The sequence below is a fragment of the Xenopus tropicalis genome, chromosome 3 (genome assembly GCF_000004195.4).
Source record: "Xenopus tropicalis strain Nigerian chromosome 3, UCB_Xtro_10.0, whole genome shotgun sequence".
In the NCBI taxonomy this organism is placed as follows: Eukaryota; Metazoa; Chordata; class Amphibia; order Anura; family Pipidae; genus Xenopus; species Xenopus tropicalis.
In genome coordinates this window covers 15,303,064-15,318,848 of record NC_030679.2, presented here as the reverse complement: position 1 = coordinate 15,318,848, position 15,785 = coordinate 15,303,064, and the positions used below count along the sequence as shown (strand labels likewise).

Sequence of the window (15,785 nt, the reverse complement as noted above, 5' to 3'; positions counted from 1 at the left end):
ATTGAAAAAATATAAACACATTTGGCAAAGCAAAGTCATTAGGGCTGAACTGAGATCAAGATCCCAACAACTTGCGATCACTCTTAATACCAGGTGTGCTTATATGAGTAGATACATAAAATACAGTTACAGGAACATATAACAAAGACAGGACAACACAGGAATACACATGCAGAGACGAATCAGTCAGTAAATAATGTTTCCCACACACGTCCTGAGAATCCCTAATTCTCTTTTTATCTCTGTATCTCTGTATCTTGTATCTCTGTCTCAACACGTAAGAGACTGTAGACTGCTAACTGAACCCTTTTTAGATTGGCTTGTAGAGAAGAGCCAGGGGTAAGACGAAAACTGTCAAATTTAGACATAAATTCTTACTTACCACTGGATTTTCCCCGTCGCCAATCCCACTTCTGACACCAGAACTGTAAGGGTTAAATCCTGTAATCTCTGTTCGTAACACCTGTAGCACGAACTGTTAGGGTAAATCTCTGTAACTCTGTCTGTGCACCTGTAGCACTGTCCCTATAAGCAGTCACGGACCGGTCCGATTTAATCTGTGCGTCGGCGAAACATCTGATATCGTCTGCGCATGTGCGCTGATCAGGGAACTTGTACAAACGATACAACCAGTATGTGTATTGCAAACAAGTACAAATTTATTTTGTTTTGATATTACTTATATAGTAGATAGAAAAACACATCCCATTATGCTTACGTATCATGGGTGGGTACATTGCAATTATTAGTAGAAATACAGAAATTATTTAATTAGCTGCTGAAGCTTTATTATGATCTCTTAGCCTTGAATATTAGCTGAGATAATCAAGGCCAAGAGCAACTTGGACAAAGACAAAATAGTGAGGATAATCATAACAATTGAAGTAACACATTCACAGGCCTTCATGATTCAAAACAAAATTGTGTAAATTCAGCATTAAGCTATTTAAACCCTATCAGGCTCATTGTAGGCGGGACAACTACCCTATCACTTCCGCCACATTGTAATGCCCAGTGATGAGCGAATGTATCCCGTTTCGCTTTGCCGAAAAATTTGCAAATCTTGCAAAAGATTTGTGAGATGGTGAAAATGTTGTGTGCCAAAAATAACTTCAAGGTACTTCGAGGTACTTCAAGGAGTTTTCTTATTTATTTTGGTTTTGTATTTTCAGGAGTCCTCTGCCTTCCAGACACTTTGAACCTTCATAGAGAACAGCAAAGGTCCAATAAACCAGGTGATGTACAGATGTTTAGCCAATCAGAACTGAGGACTATAGAGCAGTCATTGCTTGCCACACGGGTGGGCAGTATTGCTGAGCTCAGTAAGTACCAGCCTGTGAATATTTTTTCTTTTTTTCTATCTTTATTGGATAGCAACATGTAGAGTGGGTAGAGACAGCCATGGTAACAATATTAAATGCAATTTATTTTAATAGTTCAGTGTATTTCTGGCAATGCAAGCGAGATGCATAGTCCTAGAGAACATCTAACAAGAGAAAGGTGATGTAATAGAGATCATGTATAAAGAAAAAAATTTAATAAAATAGTGCTGCATATTCCTTTGAGGGTTTTTAGGGCAACTCCTTTGCAGTTAGGCCGTGACCCCGACTAGCTCTTTGTAAGGCATTATGACAGAAGTTGTGCCTGAATAATTCGATTAAAAACATTCCAACTGGCCACACCCTCAATAATTTTAGACTTTTCAGTTAGGCCTTGCCCCCTAGCTCCTTGTAAGGGATTACGACATCAGGTTTGCCTAAACAATTCTACTTTCAGCCAATCCAGCTAGTCACACCCTTGATAACATCAGACCCCTCCTTTGCAGTTAGGCCTTGCCCCCCTACTAGCTTCTTGTAAGGGATTGTTACACTACAGGAGGTCTGATACCATACAGCATAGCCCACAGGGCCGGATTTAAGTTCTCAGCGCCCCGAGGCCGCCCCCGCCCCGCCCCCCCCGAGTGCGCATGCGCGAACGCGCGGCGTCCTCTCCCCCCCGAGTGCGCATGCGCAATCAACGCGCATGCGCAATCGCACATTTAAACTCCCATACGGAGCAGTGGGGAGAGGTCCCGACTGCTCCGTATGGGAGCCAAATTTAAAAATTCTGTTGCGGCGGGGCGGCATGCCGCCCCTAAACTTGTGCCGCCCTAGGCCCGGGCCTTTGTGGCCTTTCCACAAATCCGGGCCTGATAGCCCACAACTGCAGGTTTAGAAATAAGGGGTGTGACACACGGGGTTGTCACACGGGGCTGCGCAACAAATCTCCCCAAAATGCCATCCCACCGGCTAAAATGTAAATCACTGGTGGAATGACATAGCGTCGCTGCGATGTCCCGCAGTCGCCCGAAGTTGTCTTCAGAGGAAACTTCGGGCGACTCCGGGACATCGCAGCGACGCGTATGCCATCCCACCGGTGATTTAGGTGTCCCACGACAATGAAGATTTGTCGCGGGGTGACTCTCACCGTGTATCACTGCCCTTAAGGTGAAGACACACTGGGCTACTAGTAGCAGCTACTTTTTCAAGGCTACTAAACTCCAGAAAATACCTTGTCATAGACAATACTGAGAATTGCCTCTGCTAAAACACATGTAGAGACAATTATCAGTAAATGATCAGCATTGTCTATTTTAGTAGCCACGACAAGTAGCTGCTACTAGTAGCTCTGTGTGTCTTCACCCTTAGGTTTTTAGACAATAAGCCATTTAACTCCCTATTAAATATTGACTTAATATTTATTACGATTTCCTTATATAAATATACACTGTATAGCATAAAAATCAGAATTACACAGTTATGTCCCTATGTTGGATAACAGGGACATGACTTAGGCCATGACTTGCCATAGGCAAGATTCTTATTTGAAGATTTTCTTTCAAATATTATTAATTTTGGGTTGTCTGGGTGTACAATGGGATATCTGAGTAAGGTTTATACTTATAAAGGTTTATACTTTTAATACTTTTAATACTAACACTATTGTATATTGTAATATATTTTGCTTGAGCTAAAGCAGTTACCCTTTAAGCTTAAAATAATGGGTGTTTTCATAGTGAATTTTTACAAAACCTCTCCCATGTTCATACACAGCTCTATCCCTCCCCTCCTTGAGGATGAGTTTGCACAAATAAACAACGGAATTTATGGAGCTCCATTGTTTATTCAAGAGATACGACTCGCTGTGCAGAATTTAATTTGAGTTTGAGGCTTCAGCTGTTTTGACTCAGTAATCTCACGCCTAATCCAAAAAAGGCAAACCAGAGTGTAAGGGCGATGTGAAACCGGCATATTTTAATAATTCTGAAAAATAAAATGTTTGTTTTTTCCCCCGTCTCTGATCTGTCTTGTTGTGTAACCAAACAATAAATCATATTGATCTGCAGCATAGTTCAAAGGCAAATTTACCAAAGCTACACCCCATGTGGCATGACCCCTGAGGGTTCAAAGGAGCACTGGGTGTTCCAGATGCTACAGACAGAAAATTGGGGGAAAAAACATGTTTTCCCAAATGTTAATGGACTAAAAATCACAGCATACTCCAACATTTTAGCTGCTGTATCATGCTTAAAGCAATACAACTTTTCCACAGTTTTGAAGACAGGTGGCCCAATTATTATGCAGTATCTCACCAGATCTGTGTCAATCTGGGTACATGTTCTTTGGTCCTGCAACTGGCGCTAGAAGCTTTAACTATGTTTTCCTACCACAGAACAAACATACAGCAGTATGTCCTTCCACCCCATGTTTGATTACAGTGTAATATTATGAAGGATGAAAATGACACAATAATCCATGTATGTAAAATAACAGAAAGATGTCTAACATAATGCTTGGAATCTACATTCTCATTGGTGACTTCCTAAAAGTTTGATAATTGGCAAATGAAAATGCAATGTCATCCCAATATTTTAGGTTATTGCAAGATGACTGATGCAGTAGCAGTAAGAAGGATTTTCACTGAAGAATTGGCTTGCAGTCGGACTGGGCTGCCAGGGCACTGGAAAAAAGCCCAGTGGGCCTAGGGAACGCTGCCGGTGTCCCTCTCCTGATGCGTTTCACTTAGGCACGCTCAGGGGAGGCCATCGGGCAGGTGGCGGGGGCCCCTGTAGGGGGTGCAGGGGATGCGGCTGGTGGGGCACCTTGGGGGGTGTGGGGCCCCTGGTAGGGATGTAGCAAACCTCAAAAAAAAAGTTTGTGAACCCGTTCGCGAACTTACGCCAAAAAGTGCGAATATTCGCGAACTTTGCGAACCCCATAGACTTCAATGGGAAGGCGAACTTAGAACTTAGAAACCTAGAAAAGCCATTTCTGGCCAGAAAACTGATTTTAAAGTTGTTTAAAGGGTGCCACGACCTGGACAGTGGCATGCAGGAGGGGGATCAAGGGCAAAAATTTCTCTGAAAAATACTTTGTTGACACAGCATTGCGTAAAACCGCAAAGGCAGCTGGCAGACCTAGCGGAAATACGAAGCGTTTTTTGCTATTTCGCGCTATTAGCACCATGGAAACGGGATTTGCTGAAAAACGCCATGTGTGGCTTGTGCGGCGTTTTTAGGCCGAGAAAAAACGCAGCGGAAAAACCCAAATTGCGAACATACACGACAAGTTCGCAAACATGCGAACTCGCGAACACCCGATGTTCGCGCGAATTAGTTCGCCGGCGAACAGTTCGCTACATCTCTAGCCCCTGGGGCAGCAGCCACGGTGGGCCCTGAACCCCCAGTCCGACCCTGTTTGCAGCTATAGTTAAGTTTGGGATTCCTATTTCAGAAAGCTAGAAGGTGCAAAGGAGACCATTTTAAAAAGGTATTTGCCCTCTTTAAAAGTCTTTTTTTTTCCAGCACTATATTTGCTCCTTCTGATATTTGATTATAGTTAACCATTAGATGGTTAACTAAATGGTTAACTAAACTCTCATTGGACGATCCTCTTACAACTGTAATTAAATTAGGTTGTCTGGTTTATGGAGGGGTTACATCACCTTTATTTGGAAACCTTATACCAAAGTACTGGAATATCATTACTGAAATCATCCCATTATAATTATCAGTCTCTTTATGAAACCTAAATGATGGGATTTTTCATCCACCACATCCTCATACTCTGTCTTTCCCTCAGTGCATCCCATGTGACATACCACACTGCTCATTTCTCTTCTGTGCTGACCTCTAAAGACGAAGATCATGAGAAATCTTTGAAACTATGAGTTAGTGGCAAAAATATTAAATATAAATCAGCAGATGTGCTGCATTTTTGGGATTCACAGTCAGCTTGGTGAAAAACTGTATTATATGCCAGACGAGCAAATAAAATAATGCCATATTAAACAAAGAAGAAACCACTTTAATAGAAACAGAAAATTCAAGGTGGGTGGGTGTTAAATAAGTGTACACTAAACTTAATTATATGACATATCTGCAACCTGACATTTATTTGCAATAAGCCATTGAGAGTACCTATTGCAGGGAAATGTATGCTAGAGATAGTTACATGCTCTCTTTCTCAATTCTTTTGGGTTGACCATTCTCCCACCAGCTACAGATCATACCCCTGTTCTGTAAATCATGTCCCAACCATGTTGGTTGTGAGAAGATAAAAATGCATGAGTTAATAAAGAATGACAGGGGAACTTCTCCAAATCTCACTTAACCTTCAGGTTGGAAGTCCAAATGATCATGTTCTCCAAATCTAACCCACCTTGACCTTCAGGTTGGAAGTTCAATTGATCATATTCTCCAAACCTCACCCAACTTGACCTTCAGGTTGGAAGTCCAGAAGTATCTAGGAGAGTAACTATACATTTTCCCCAAATCTCACATCTTGCCTGGTTGACTTGGGGCAAATTAAGGCTAGAAAATACTGTTCTAGATGTTATTGTAGAATCTCTAAGTAGAGCTAGAAACAAATTCATTAACACTTTTAGAGAAACTAGAAAAAATATACTACTTACATTTCACCGATACAAAAGAAAGTATGATTCTTTTTCTGTACTGTCCACCATAATATGCCCTACAGTTTAGGTCATTTACAGTCAATTGAGAAGCATATCCTGGGAACTGGGAAGTGGGTGCCTATGCTAAAAAATAATATCACCTTACCATATCTTCTCCTACAGTGCAAATTAACATCAATAACTAGTGATGAGCGAATCTGCCTGTGAAAGTTTGAAAAGGTTCGCTAAAGGGTGAAAAATTTGCGAAACACAGAAAATGCTCATCAAAAAAAATTGTTGTGCACAAATTGTTGCAATTTTTTTAGACGCGCATCTTTTATTTTGTAGCGTGTGACAATTTATTTTGCCGTGGGCAACTTTTTCTGGCTTTATAATCTTTACAGGGAAAAACCATGGTGCCCCTCTTGTCAGGAACTGTTGCTAGTCATCTCATGAAATAAGAGAATCACCTTACCCATGGTATATTAAATAGTTCTTTTTCCCTGTCAATGATATTGTCATAAAAATGGCAGCCAGTGGTTCTAAGAATTTTAATTACTTTGCTTTTTCTCAGAAAAGATCATCACAATACAAGTGCTTGGCCATTGCCTAAGCTAAAGGTATACCAGCATTAGGTTACTTTATCCAATTATCATTGACAGCTGCTAAATTGAAGGTTGTAACAAAGGGGAGAGAAGACCTAGAGACTTTTTCGGGTTCCAGGTGGATAGTGGGTCCAGTGGAGTACTGATTAATATGCAAATGTAATATGCTGTAATGTAGCAACACAGTTGGCCTACTCCAAGATTTTAGGGTCTTTATGAGCCTAGTAATATCTTTAGATGTTCTTGAGAAATAACATGTTTCAAGTATTTTGGTAGCAATTTAGGTTTAAATTGAAAGATGTTTCCCACCCTAGGTGAATATAGATGGATAAGTATTATTTACATATAAGAATACAGGTTGTGACATTGGTGGAAACACCATTCCCATTATTGGGATAATACTAACTATACAAATGACTTTAATCTTCAATGCTTGAGTATATCACAGAAAAGGGTGAGGGCAGTGATCCTCCATTTACTTTGTAAAGTATATATGGTCATATAACACCAACCTAGTGCCCTACTGCTCTGATCGAATTGAAGCTTCTACAAAATTAGTTGATTTCCATGCCTTAAACAGTCAGGGAGGAGACTATACAGCATTGGGACATGGTCTTAAGAGAACATAATGAACTATAACTTTGTGATTGTTCTCTTTAATATCAGGTCATCTCTCCATATATATTGCTATGAATGGTAAATGAATAATAAAATCAGGTTTTTTTTCATACCAGTAGTATTATCCTGTGAATGGCATATTGGACTGTGATATAAACGCATGGCATAACATTTGTGATTAATATTATCAGAGATTACAGCTCCCATAGATTTGCAACTGATTCTGCCAAGTTAGCTCTCTACATATCTATATATTTCAGTGCTGATTTTGCTACACCAAGCATTTGCATGGGATTCTGCTGAATATAGTATTGCTGTAAGTGGGTCAGACTAGTACACGTGCTTACCCTCCAGGGACACTGCTGCTGCTCTGCCATAGCTTCTCACTAGATTATATATTAATCGTGTGCCATTCGATCCTTAAACATCTTCAGTGGTTGATCCCAGATTCTGGGCTTTAAGCACCAAAGGGACTACACTATAAGTGACTTTGTTGTAACTAATAATGTATGGATTACCTTACTTGTGGCCTAACCTAAAAAGAGCAATTACTGCCCTCTTTCAGGTGAGATTGTTTTGTGCTAGATTAGCTTTCTTTGATATATATCCCATGTTAAGACATATCTTGTCTTAACATGGGAGTTATGGCATTGCCTGCTCCTACCTACTGATATTTATATTAGTGATGCAATAATGCACAGCAGGCTAACACTGCTTAGTAAGGACGAGCCCTATTCCTTTGGGGAGAGAGTGACGCTACAATGCACAGCAGATCATCACTGTTTAGTCAATGGAGCTAATATTTTGGGCAGCTAGTGATGCTACATTGGAGAGCAGAGTAACACTGCTTAGTAAAATTTCCCCCTATTTGGACAGAGACTGACACTACAATGCAGAGCAGAGTGACACTGCTTAGTGAAAATTAGCCCTATTACTTCGGGCACATAGTGATGCTACAACACAGAGAAGAATGACACTGCTTAGTGAAAATTAGCCCTATTACTTTGGGCAGAGGGTGATTGTACAATGAAGAGCAGAAAATCACTGCTAAGTAAAAAAAGAGCTTGGACTTTGAGCAGATAGGGATGCTACAATACACCGTAGAGTAACACTGCTTAGTGAGCCCTTATATTTTGGGCAGATTGTCACTTTACTCTGGTGCCTAGCCTATTTCCGAGGTCGCTTTGACTCTGCTTGTGCTTATGTAATGACCTGTGGCAAAGGCATGTTTCTGTAGATTATCATGCTGCTTTCCACATGCTGTATGGAAGTGGAAAATGGATTTCCACCAAGATGATTAGCAAAGCAGCATTGTGCCTACCCCAATTTATTCTGCATTACCTTATGGCTCCTAGCATGGTCTCAAACAGCAGGGGACATGGGGAAACAACATATTTCCCTATCTAACAATATGTTCTTATTATAATAACTATGCTGTTGTTGGGATAATAGAAGTGACTTGAGTTAGCTGCTGTTTTTTTTCAGGGGAACTGACCTGTCTATGCAATTTATTTTTGCATAATGAGGAGCAATGTGCAAAGGCCTTGGTGCTCACATGAAAGGGAGCCCTGGAATTAACACCTGACTTAAAGGGGTTGTTCACCTTTAAATTAACCTTATTTTTCATTATTTGCAGTTTTTTAATTATTCAGCTTTTTGTTCAACAGCTCTCCAGATGGGAATTTCAGCAGCCATGCGGTTGCTAGGGCCCAATTTAACCTTGTAACCAGGCAGTGGCTTGATAGAGACAGGCATTGTATATGAATATAGGTGGTCCTAAATAGAAAGCTAAGTAATATAAAGTAACAATAACAATAGAATTGTAGCCTCACAGAGCAATAGTATTTTTGGCTGCTGGGGTCAGTGACCCCATTTGAAAGCTGAAAAGAATCAGGAGGCAAATAATTCAAAAACTATAAAAAATAAAAACATGGCTCAAGTTTATTCTGAACTGAGAAATGTCTTTAAGAAAAAAACAGTCCATTTGATTTGACTTATTACTACAGATATGTAGATTGAGGAGGACTGTTAATATAAAATGGAACTATTTGTGATTGTGATTTTATCCTCACAAAAAAACGTTCCTGGTGATCATGTCATCAAGGACTGTGGAATTCACTTCTAGAAGATATGGGGTTATTATGAGATAAAGGTGTGATATCATGAGATATAAGTGTTCCATAGCATGAGACCTAAAGAAGAGAGCTCTTATGGGGACTGGCTGGCATTCTGTATAAAATTATCAGGATAATAGAAGTTACTGAAGGGTTCTGTGACCATATAAAAAATATCCTCATATTTAACAACTGGTGGTATATTCCTTTCAGTACTGTGCATTTTATTCATACTGCTCTAAAAACTGTTTGCCCTTCTGAAAAGCATTTAAAAGGATATCAAGAAGTCAGCTGGAAACGATCAAACCATCAAACTAGACACCAGGTAGGCTATGCAAAATATACAAAATGCAAGTGATAGGGGCAGAAAGCATCAGTGTTGTTATTGCATTTCTGTCAAGCAGCTGGATAAACTGCATCTCAGAGCAGCCCCCTCTAAGCTGAGAACTTATGGCCTTTTCTGACAGCTAAGCAATGATAATGAGCTGCAGCCATATAATATATAGCTGGAAGAAAATAAATAATCTTTATTAGCTTGGGGTGGGGGGGGGGGGTCTATATACAGTGAATCAGTCTGACGCATTTCAGCTCTGCTGGCTCCAGTGCCAGATGGAAACAACATTCATATATTTGAAAATCTTTCTTGGAAAGTGGAAGTTGTATACATGCCTTTTTTTAACAATATCATGACATTCATATATCAATATTGTGGTCAATTTTATCAGGAGCCAGTTTACCTGCCTGTGTTCTTTTAAAAGAATACTGTCATGGAAAAACATGTTTTTTTCAAAACACATCAGTTAATATAGCTTCTCCAGTAGAATCCTGCACTGAAATCCATTTTTCAAGAACATTTTTTATATTTAATTTTGAAATTTCACATAGGACTAGCCATATTCTTAATTTCCCTGAGTGCCACAACCATGTGACCTGTGCTCTGATAAACTTCAGTCACACTTTACTGCTGAGCGGCAAATTATCACCCCCCTCCCAGGAGCAGATCGCAGAACAATGGGAAGGGAGGAAGATAGCTACTCCCAGCTAATATCAGAAGAGCACTCTAATGTGCTATGTTCTAATGTGTAGTGCTGGCTCCTTCTGAAAGCTCAGACTCAGGCACAATGCACTGAGATGGCGCCTACACACCAATATTACAGCAAAAAAATACATTTGTTGGTTCAAGAAAGGAAAAGGAAAGTAATGTGCAAAGATTCAGGGTTTGTTAATGCCATCAGTCGAAATGACTGTGTTATGCAGGGAACTCATGTATTATAAGGGATAATGTGCCCCTACTGTAAATGATAAGGATATTAGAAGTCACTGAGGGGTACTGTGACCATATAAAGGCACATGCCTGCAGGCTGAGTTATACAGGGAACTCTGAGTATCACTCATGTATTATAAGGGATGATGTGCCCCTACTGTAAATGATAAGGATATTAGAAGTCACTGAGGGGTACTGTGACCATATAAAGGCACATGCCTGCAGGCTGAGTTATACAGGGAACTCTGAGTATCACTCATGTATACATAAGGATATAAATTTACACTAATATGGCAAAAATGTAGAAGCAACCACACTAAGAACACGGTCACTCAACCAATGGTTATGCAACTGTTTCTGAACTACAGATCCCATCAGTCTTTAGTATATAATTAAGGTTTTTAAGTCCAGAATTATTGAGAATTGATCATTGAAGCAACACTGCTTAATTAAACTATTACTCTACTCCCCAGCATAAATGCTCCCCCATTTAATCCTGTTCTTTTACTATAGTTGGCACTAGAGACATGAAATCAATTTTTCAAGAACTGAACATGTAAACAGTGCTATGCCCTTCCTCATGATGTTTGATTGCAGTTTCATATCGACCAGCCAAAACTGTACAGTAATCTCCTTATACAGCAAGGTGGGTGACAGATTCTTATTGGAGAATCCTCTTGCATCTGTAATTAATTTTGTCCAACTGCTTTGGAGTGCCGGGAATTGCAATGGGAGTTTTATGCAGGGTTTATCTCCCCTTCGAGGTCAATTATGTCAGTTATATGCCACTTTCTAGAGACACTTATTGCAGGTCTTCTCTGTGGAATTATGCTTGGAATATAGAGTATAATAAAATGGCCAATAAAGGATGTAAAACAGACAAGGAATCGTCCCTCAGTGATTTTAAGAGCATTTGCCAACATTACAAAGACTATTTATGAACCACTTATCAAAACACTGGGGACAAGCAATAGAAGAGGCTCCCATCTGCTAGAAGCTTGTACATGCATGCTTTCATTTTGCTGAATATTTCTGCTGATTTCAGGTCAATAATTAAGGGACAAAGATGACAAGCAACAACTTTTAAGGCAGATCATTTTTGCTCATACTTTGCATTGTGAAAAGTCATTTTCTATTGCAGAGTCTCTGTTAATTCTATTTTTATATGATATAATGCATTTGTTAAATGAAAACTATGCTTTTTTATTACATTTTTCATTATGTATTTTTCAAAATTTACAGTTCAGTATGAGGGTACAGAACATTGCTTCTCACATTTGAGAGTTATCTGACCTGTATAACTCAGCCTGCAGCATTATTCCTTTCTATGTCAATAGAACCTCTCAGTGACTTCTAATAACCTTATAATTTACAGTAGAAGGTACATGGTTCCTTAGAGATGAGTTCCTTGTATAACTCAGCCTGCACCCTTGTAATATTACAATGACATTACATTATCTCTTATAATACAAGAGTTAATGTTTTATGACTTTTTTGTTTAAGTTAGTGCTGGCTCATGTATTTTATATAGAAAGCAGGCATCCCATTATTTAGGGGCCAGATATTCTAGAGTCCTCATTTATCATCCACACATATGGTGGCCAGCAGAGACATCATCTGTACCTCCTCGTCTTAATTACATATTTTTCTGTATAGGTAATCACTGCTAATGCTACATTTACTGGTCAAAAATTATTTTCTCAGCTCTGCGATTGCCTTGGGCTGGTACAGAAGCCTAAAACATAATGTACAGTATTTCTGCCCTAATTTGAGTTCGGTTTTAGTTCTCCTTTAAAGTCGACAATAGAAAACTTTGCTTGTTTGTTAAGGTTCATACTGATTTTTAAACTTCTGCAATACTTTTGCCTTAGAGTTTAAACTTTGTGTGGTATTTGACCTCTCCACTGGGCTCAGCATGTTCTTGGTAACTACGTGAGCTTTGGGTGTGGGACTGCAGGTCTGGTTGCCTGATCAGTTAGACAGATAATTCAGATTAGATCATTTTACATCACAGCACACAACACAATAGTTCATTGGTGATGAATTCCATATGGTGATATAACTCTCTGGATGGAATAAAATAAATATTTTGACAAAATGCTTCCAAACCAAAGCCACAAAAATCCAGCTTATTATCATGTGTAATTCAAACCGCACATTGTAATGGACTATGCCACTGCGATTCCCCAAATGTTTGTGCTGACACTGAATATTGTCATCTGGTTGACGTATGTGCCTTATATAAGTCAGGGACGTGTTTCTTTTAAGAGATTATATGGCATTAGATAGGTCTGTACATGAGGCATGTAAACTTGTCTAAACTTTTCCTTCCGTGAACAAGTGTCTTGAAATTTTCAAGAGATTTGAAAGATACAATAGAAACATTCAATCACACACACATTATCTTCTAAGAAACACATTGGAAAAAGTGTAAATTAGGAAAATCGTGTGATTCTTTTTATAACCCACAAATTACACAGTAGATACCATAGTGCTTCCCTTTGTCATTTCTGCCTAATGAGCATGATAAAGGGCATTCAAAGGTATAACCGCTGCAGTGACCAGGACATCCAGTGTAGAGTAGGCCAACCAATCATCTGTGACTATAGACAAAGCACAATCATATATAAATTCACTCAACCAAAGTCTTAGGTCATCTTATGGCCCAGAGTGGCCATCCAAAGTGTTAAATATTCCACCATGGTCTTTCTTTGAGAAAGGTCTTAATAAGGACCGTAACGTGGGAACTTTTATGCAATGTGCTCACAATAAAGAGGTTGAATTTTAATTAGGGTGTGCCAGTCTGAAAATATTTTATATACAATTTATTTGACTGTTTGGAATTGATCAGCATTGGAGTGCAGACACTCAAAAGACTTTAATTGTTTGCTTGCAAACAAGGAACCAGTAAGTACTACCTTGCTCCATTTCTTACATTACCCCCCTAGGGTCTTTGGAGTAATCCTTGTCTGAATATCATGAAAGAACTTTCATGTTTTCTTGCTCCCCTGTACTAAGGAAGAGTGTCTCCTACAGCACACATAATGCACATTTCCCTTATAGAAATTATGTTCTTTTTTGGGGCCATATTTACTTCATATCATAGTTATTTAATAATTTGGTTGAGTAACAGCTATGAATATTGGCTCATGTTTTTAATTATCTGAGTTTGCTGTTTCAGAATGATCTCTTCCAGCTATTGAGTGCTAGTGAGCATAAACCAGACACTTCCTTAAATATCTTTAGTGGTATTTTTTCTCCAATACCACAACACCACATATTTTCCTGATTTTCATAAATCTGTTTTTGGTGTTTGTCCAAGCAAACCTTAAATTTACAGGACCATTACCACAGCTTGCATCTTTATTTGTGGAATTGATAACACCTGCCCATTTCTTTTCCACCCTTCTAGCTTCTTTCCTATCTTCATAAAATGTTACCCGTCAATCCATGCAAGATGCTTCTGCACATATCATTACACTAAGCCTGCAGTCGCTGTTTCCTTATCCCCATATAAAACCCTTCACTTGTTCCCATGTTTCATTTTTATCCTGTCCTACAAAGCCCTAGCCGCTTCATAGACTTTATCTCCCCTAATATGTGTCCCTGGGGGTCTGCTGAGACCTCTCAATAATATCAGCAGCTTGTCAGTACATGCTTGTCACATGCATCAAACATTGTATGTGGTTATCAAAGGGAATTACTAGGAGTGACACACATTATAACTACAACAGGAGTTGTTCTTAGGGGGTGTCCCTTAACACATTGATGATGCACTGGTGCTTATATTAAAGGGACAGTACACCCTCCTCCCACCACGTTTTACTTTCAAACATATAATTGAAAGTAAATGTTGTATGATGAGCTGGGCCATATCGTAAAGCCTATACATACAGTATTTACATATTTAAAATAAGATGTTGAGCACAAAACTACTCATTAAATTAATGTTGAAAAGGGGAGTATCCTGCCTTTTAAATTGGATACGATTGTTTGTGAGCCTACTTGTATTTCTCTCACAATATTTCCTCTGGTCGTTCAGATAAGGTCTAATAACTTAATACATGCCACTCATCCTTATGCCTTTTTCTGAAATGGTACATAGTCCATTTAGTCACTACTAGGGGCTGATTTACTAAGACACGATTTCGAATTGGAAAAATTCCGATTGGAAACGAACATTTTGCGACTTTTTCGTATTTTTTGCGTTTTTTTCGGCGTCTTTACGATTTTTGCGTAAAAACACGAGTTTTTCGGCGTCTTTACGATTTTTGCGTAAAAACGCGAGTTTTTCGGCGTCTTTACGATTTTTGCGTAAAAACGCGTGTTTTTCGTAGCCATTACGAAAGTTGCGCAAAGTCGCGATTTTTTCGTAGCGTTAACACTTGCGCGCAAAGTCGCGCCTTTTTCGTAGCGTTAAAACTTAAAAGCCGCGACGTTTCGTGCAAGTTTTAACGCTACGAAAAAATCGCGACTTTGCGCAACTTTCGTAATGGCTACGAAAAACACGAGTTTTTACGCAAAAATCGTAAAGACGCCGAAAAACTTGTGTTTTTACGCAAAAATCGTAAAGACGCCGAAAAACTCGCGTTTTTACGCAAAAATCGTAAAGACACCGAAAAAAATCGCAAAATTACCGATCATTACGAAAAAAACGCAATCGGACGCATTCGGCCCGTTCGTGGGTTAGTAAATGTGCCCCCTAGTGTCAGTTTCTGATTGGGTCTCTTGGGCTTAGAGAACATGACATCCAGGACTCATTCTGCCCACAATTGGATACAGATAGTATCAGACAGTATGAATTTTTGTATATGCCTTTGTTGGAAATAAGTTTCGGTTAATGAGAACTGTCCTAAGCTGGGGCCCACTGGGCCATTTTTTGGTACTCTTGTCCTGACTAAAGGAAACAAAGTACCCCTGAATTGTTGAGCTTCCCCACCCAATCATCACAGATAGTCTAGAGCAGTGCTGTCCAACTGGCGGCCCCCCTCTGTGTGGCCCCCCACCTGGCTGGCTGGCTGCTTTGATGGCTTACTCTTATGTAAGCTTTAAATGGTATCAGTACTGTGATTAACTGGCCCCCTGCATGGTTCTCACCTCAGATTCAGGCTGTAATCAGGCTGTATTGTTTAAATATGTAATCCCCTGTGTTGTTCACACCTTTTAATCTCTGCATTGTTCACCCCCTGCAGTGTTCACACCTCAGGCTCAGTCTGTAATCAACCATATTGTTCCCCTGTTCACACCTCA

General features: G+C 39.5%; 1 protein-coding gene across 2 annotated transcripts in view; it reads left to right on the top strand.

Moving 5' to 3' along the window:
• Positions 1-15,785, top strand: part of btbd11 (BTB (POZ) domain containing 11) — a 132,065-nt gene that overhangs the window by 78,040 nt on the left and 38,240 nt on the right. The window contains exon 2 of one of the 2 annotated variants that reach the window (XM_002938690.5): positions 1,173-1,322. The exons of the other annotated variant lie outside the window; for it this stretch is intronic. Within the exon in view, the coding sequence (XP_002938736.2) occupies positions 1,173-1,322 (150 nt within the window). The remainder of the gene's footprint in view (positions 1-1,172; positions 1,323-15,785) is intronic. 2 annotated transcript variants of the gene reach the window in all.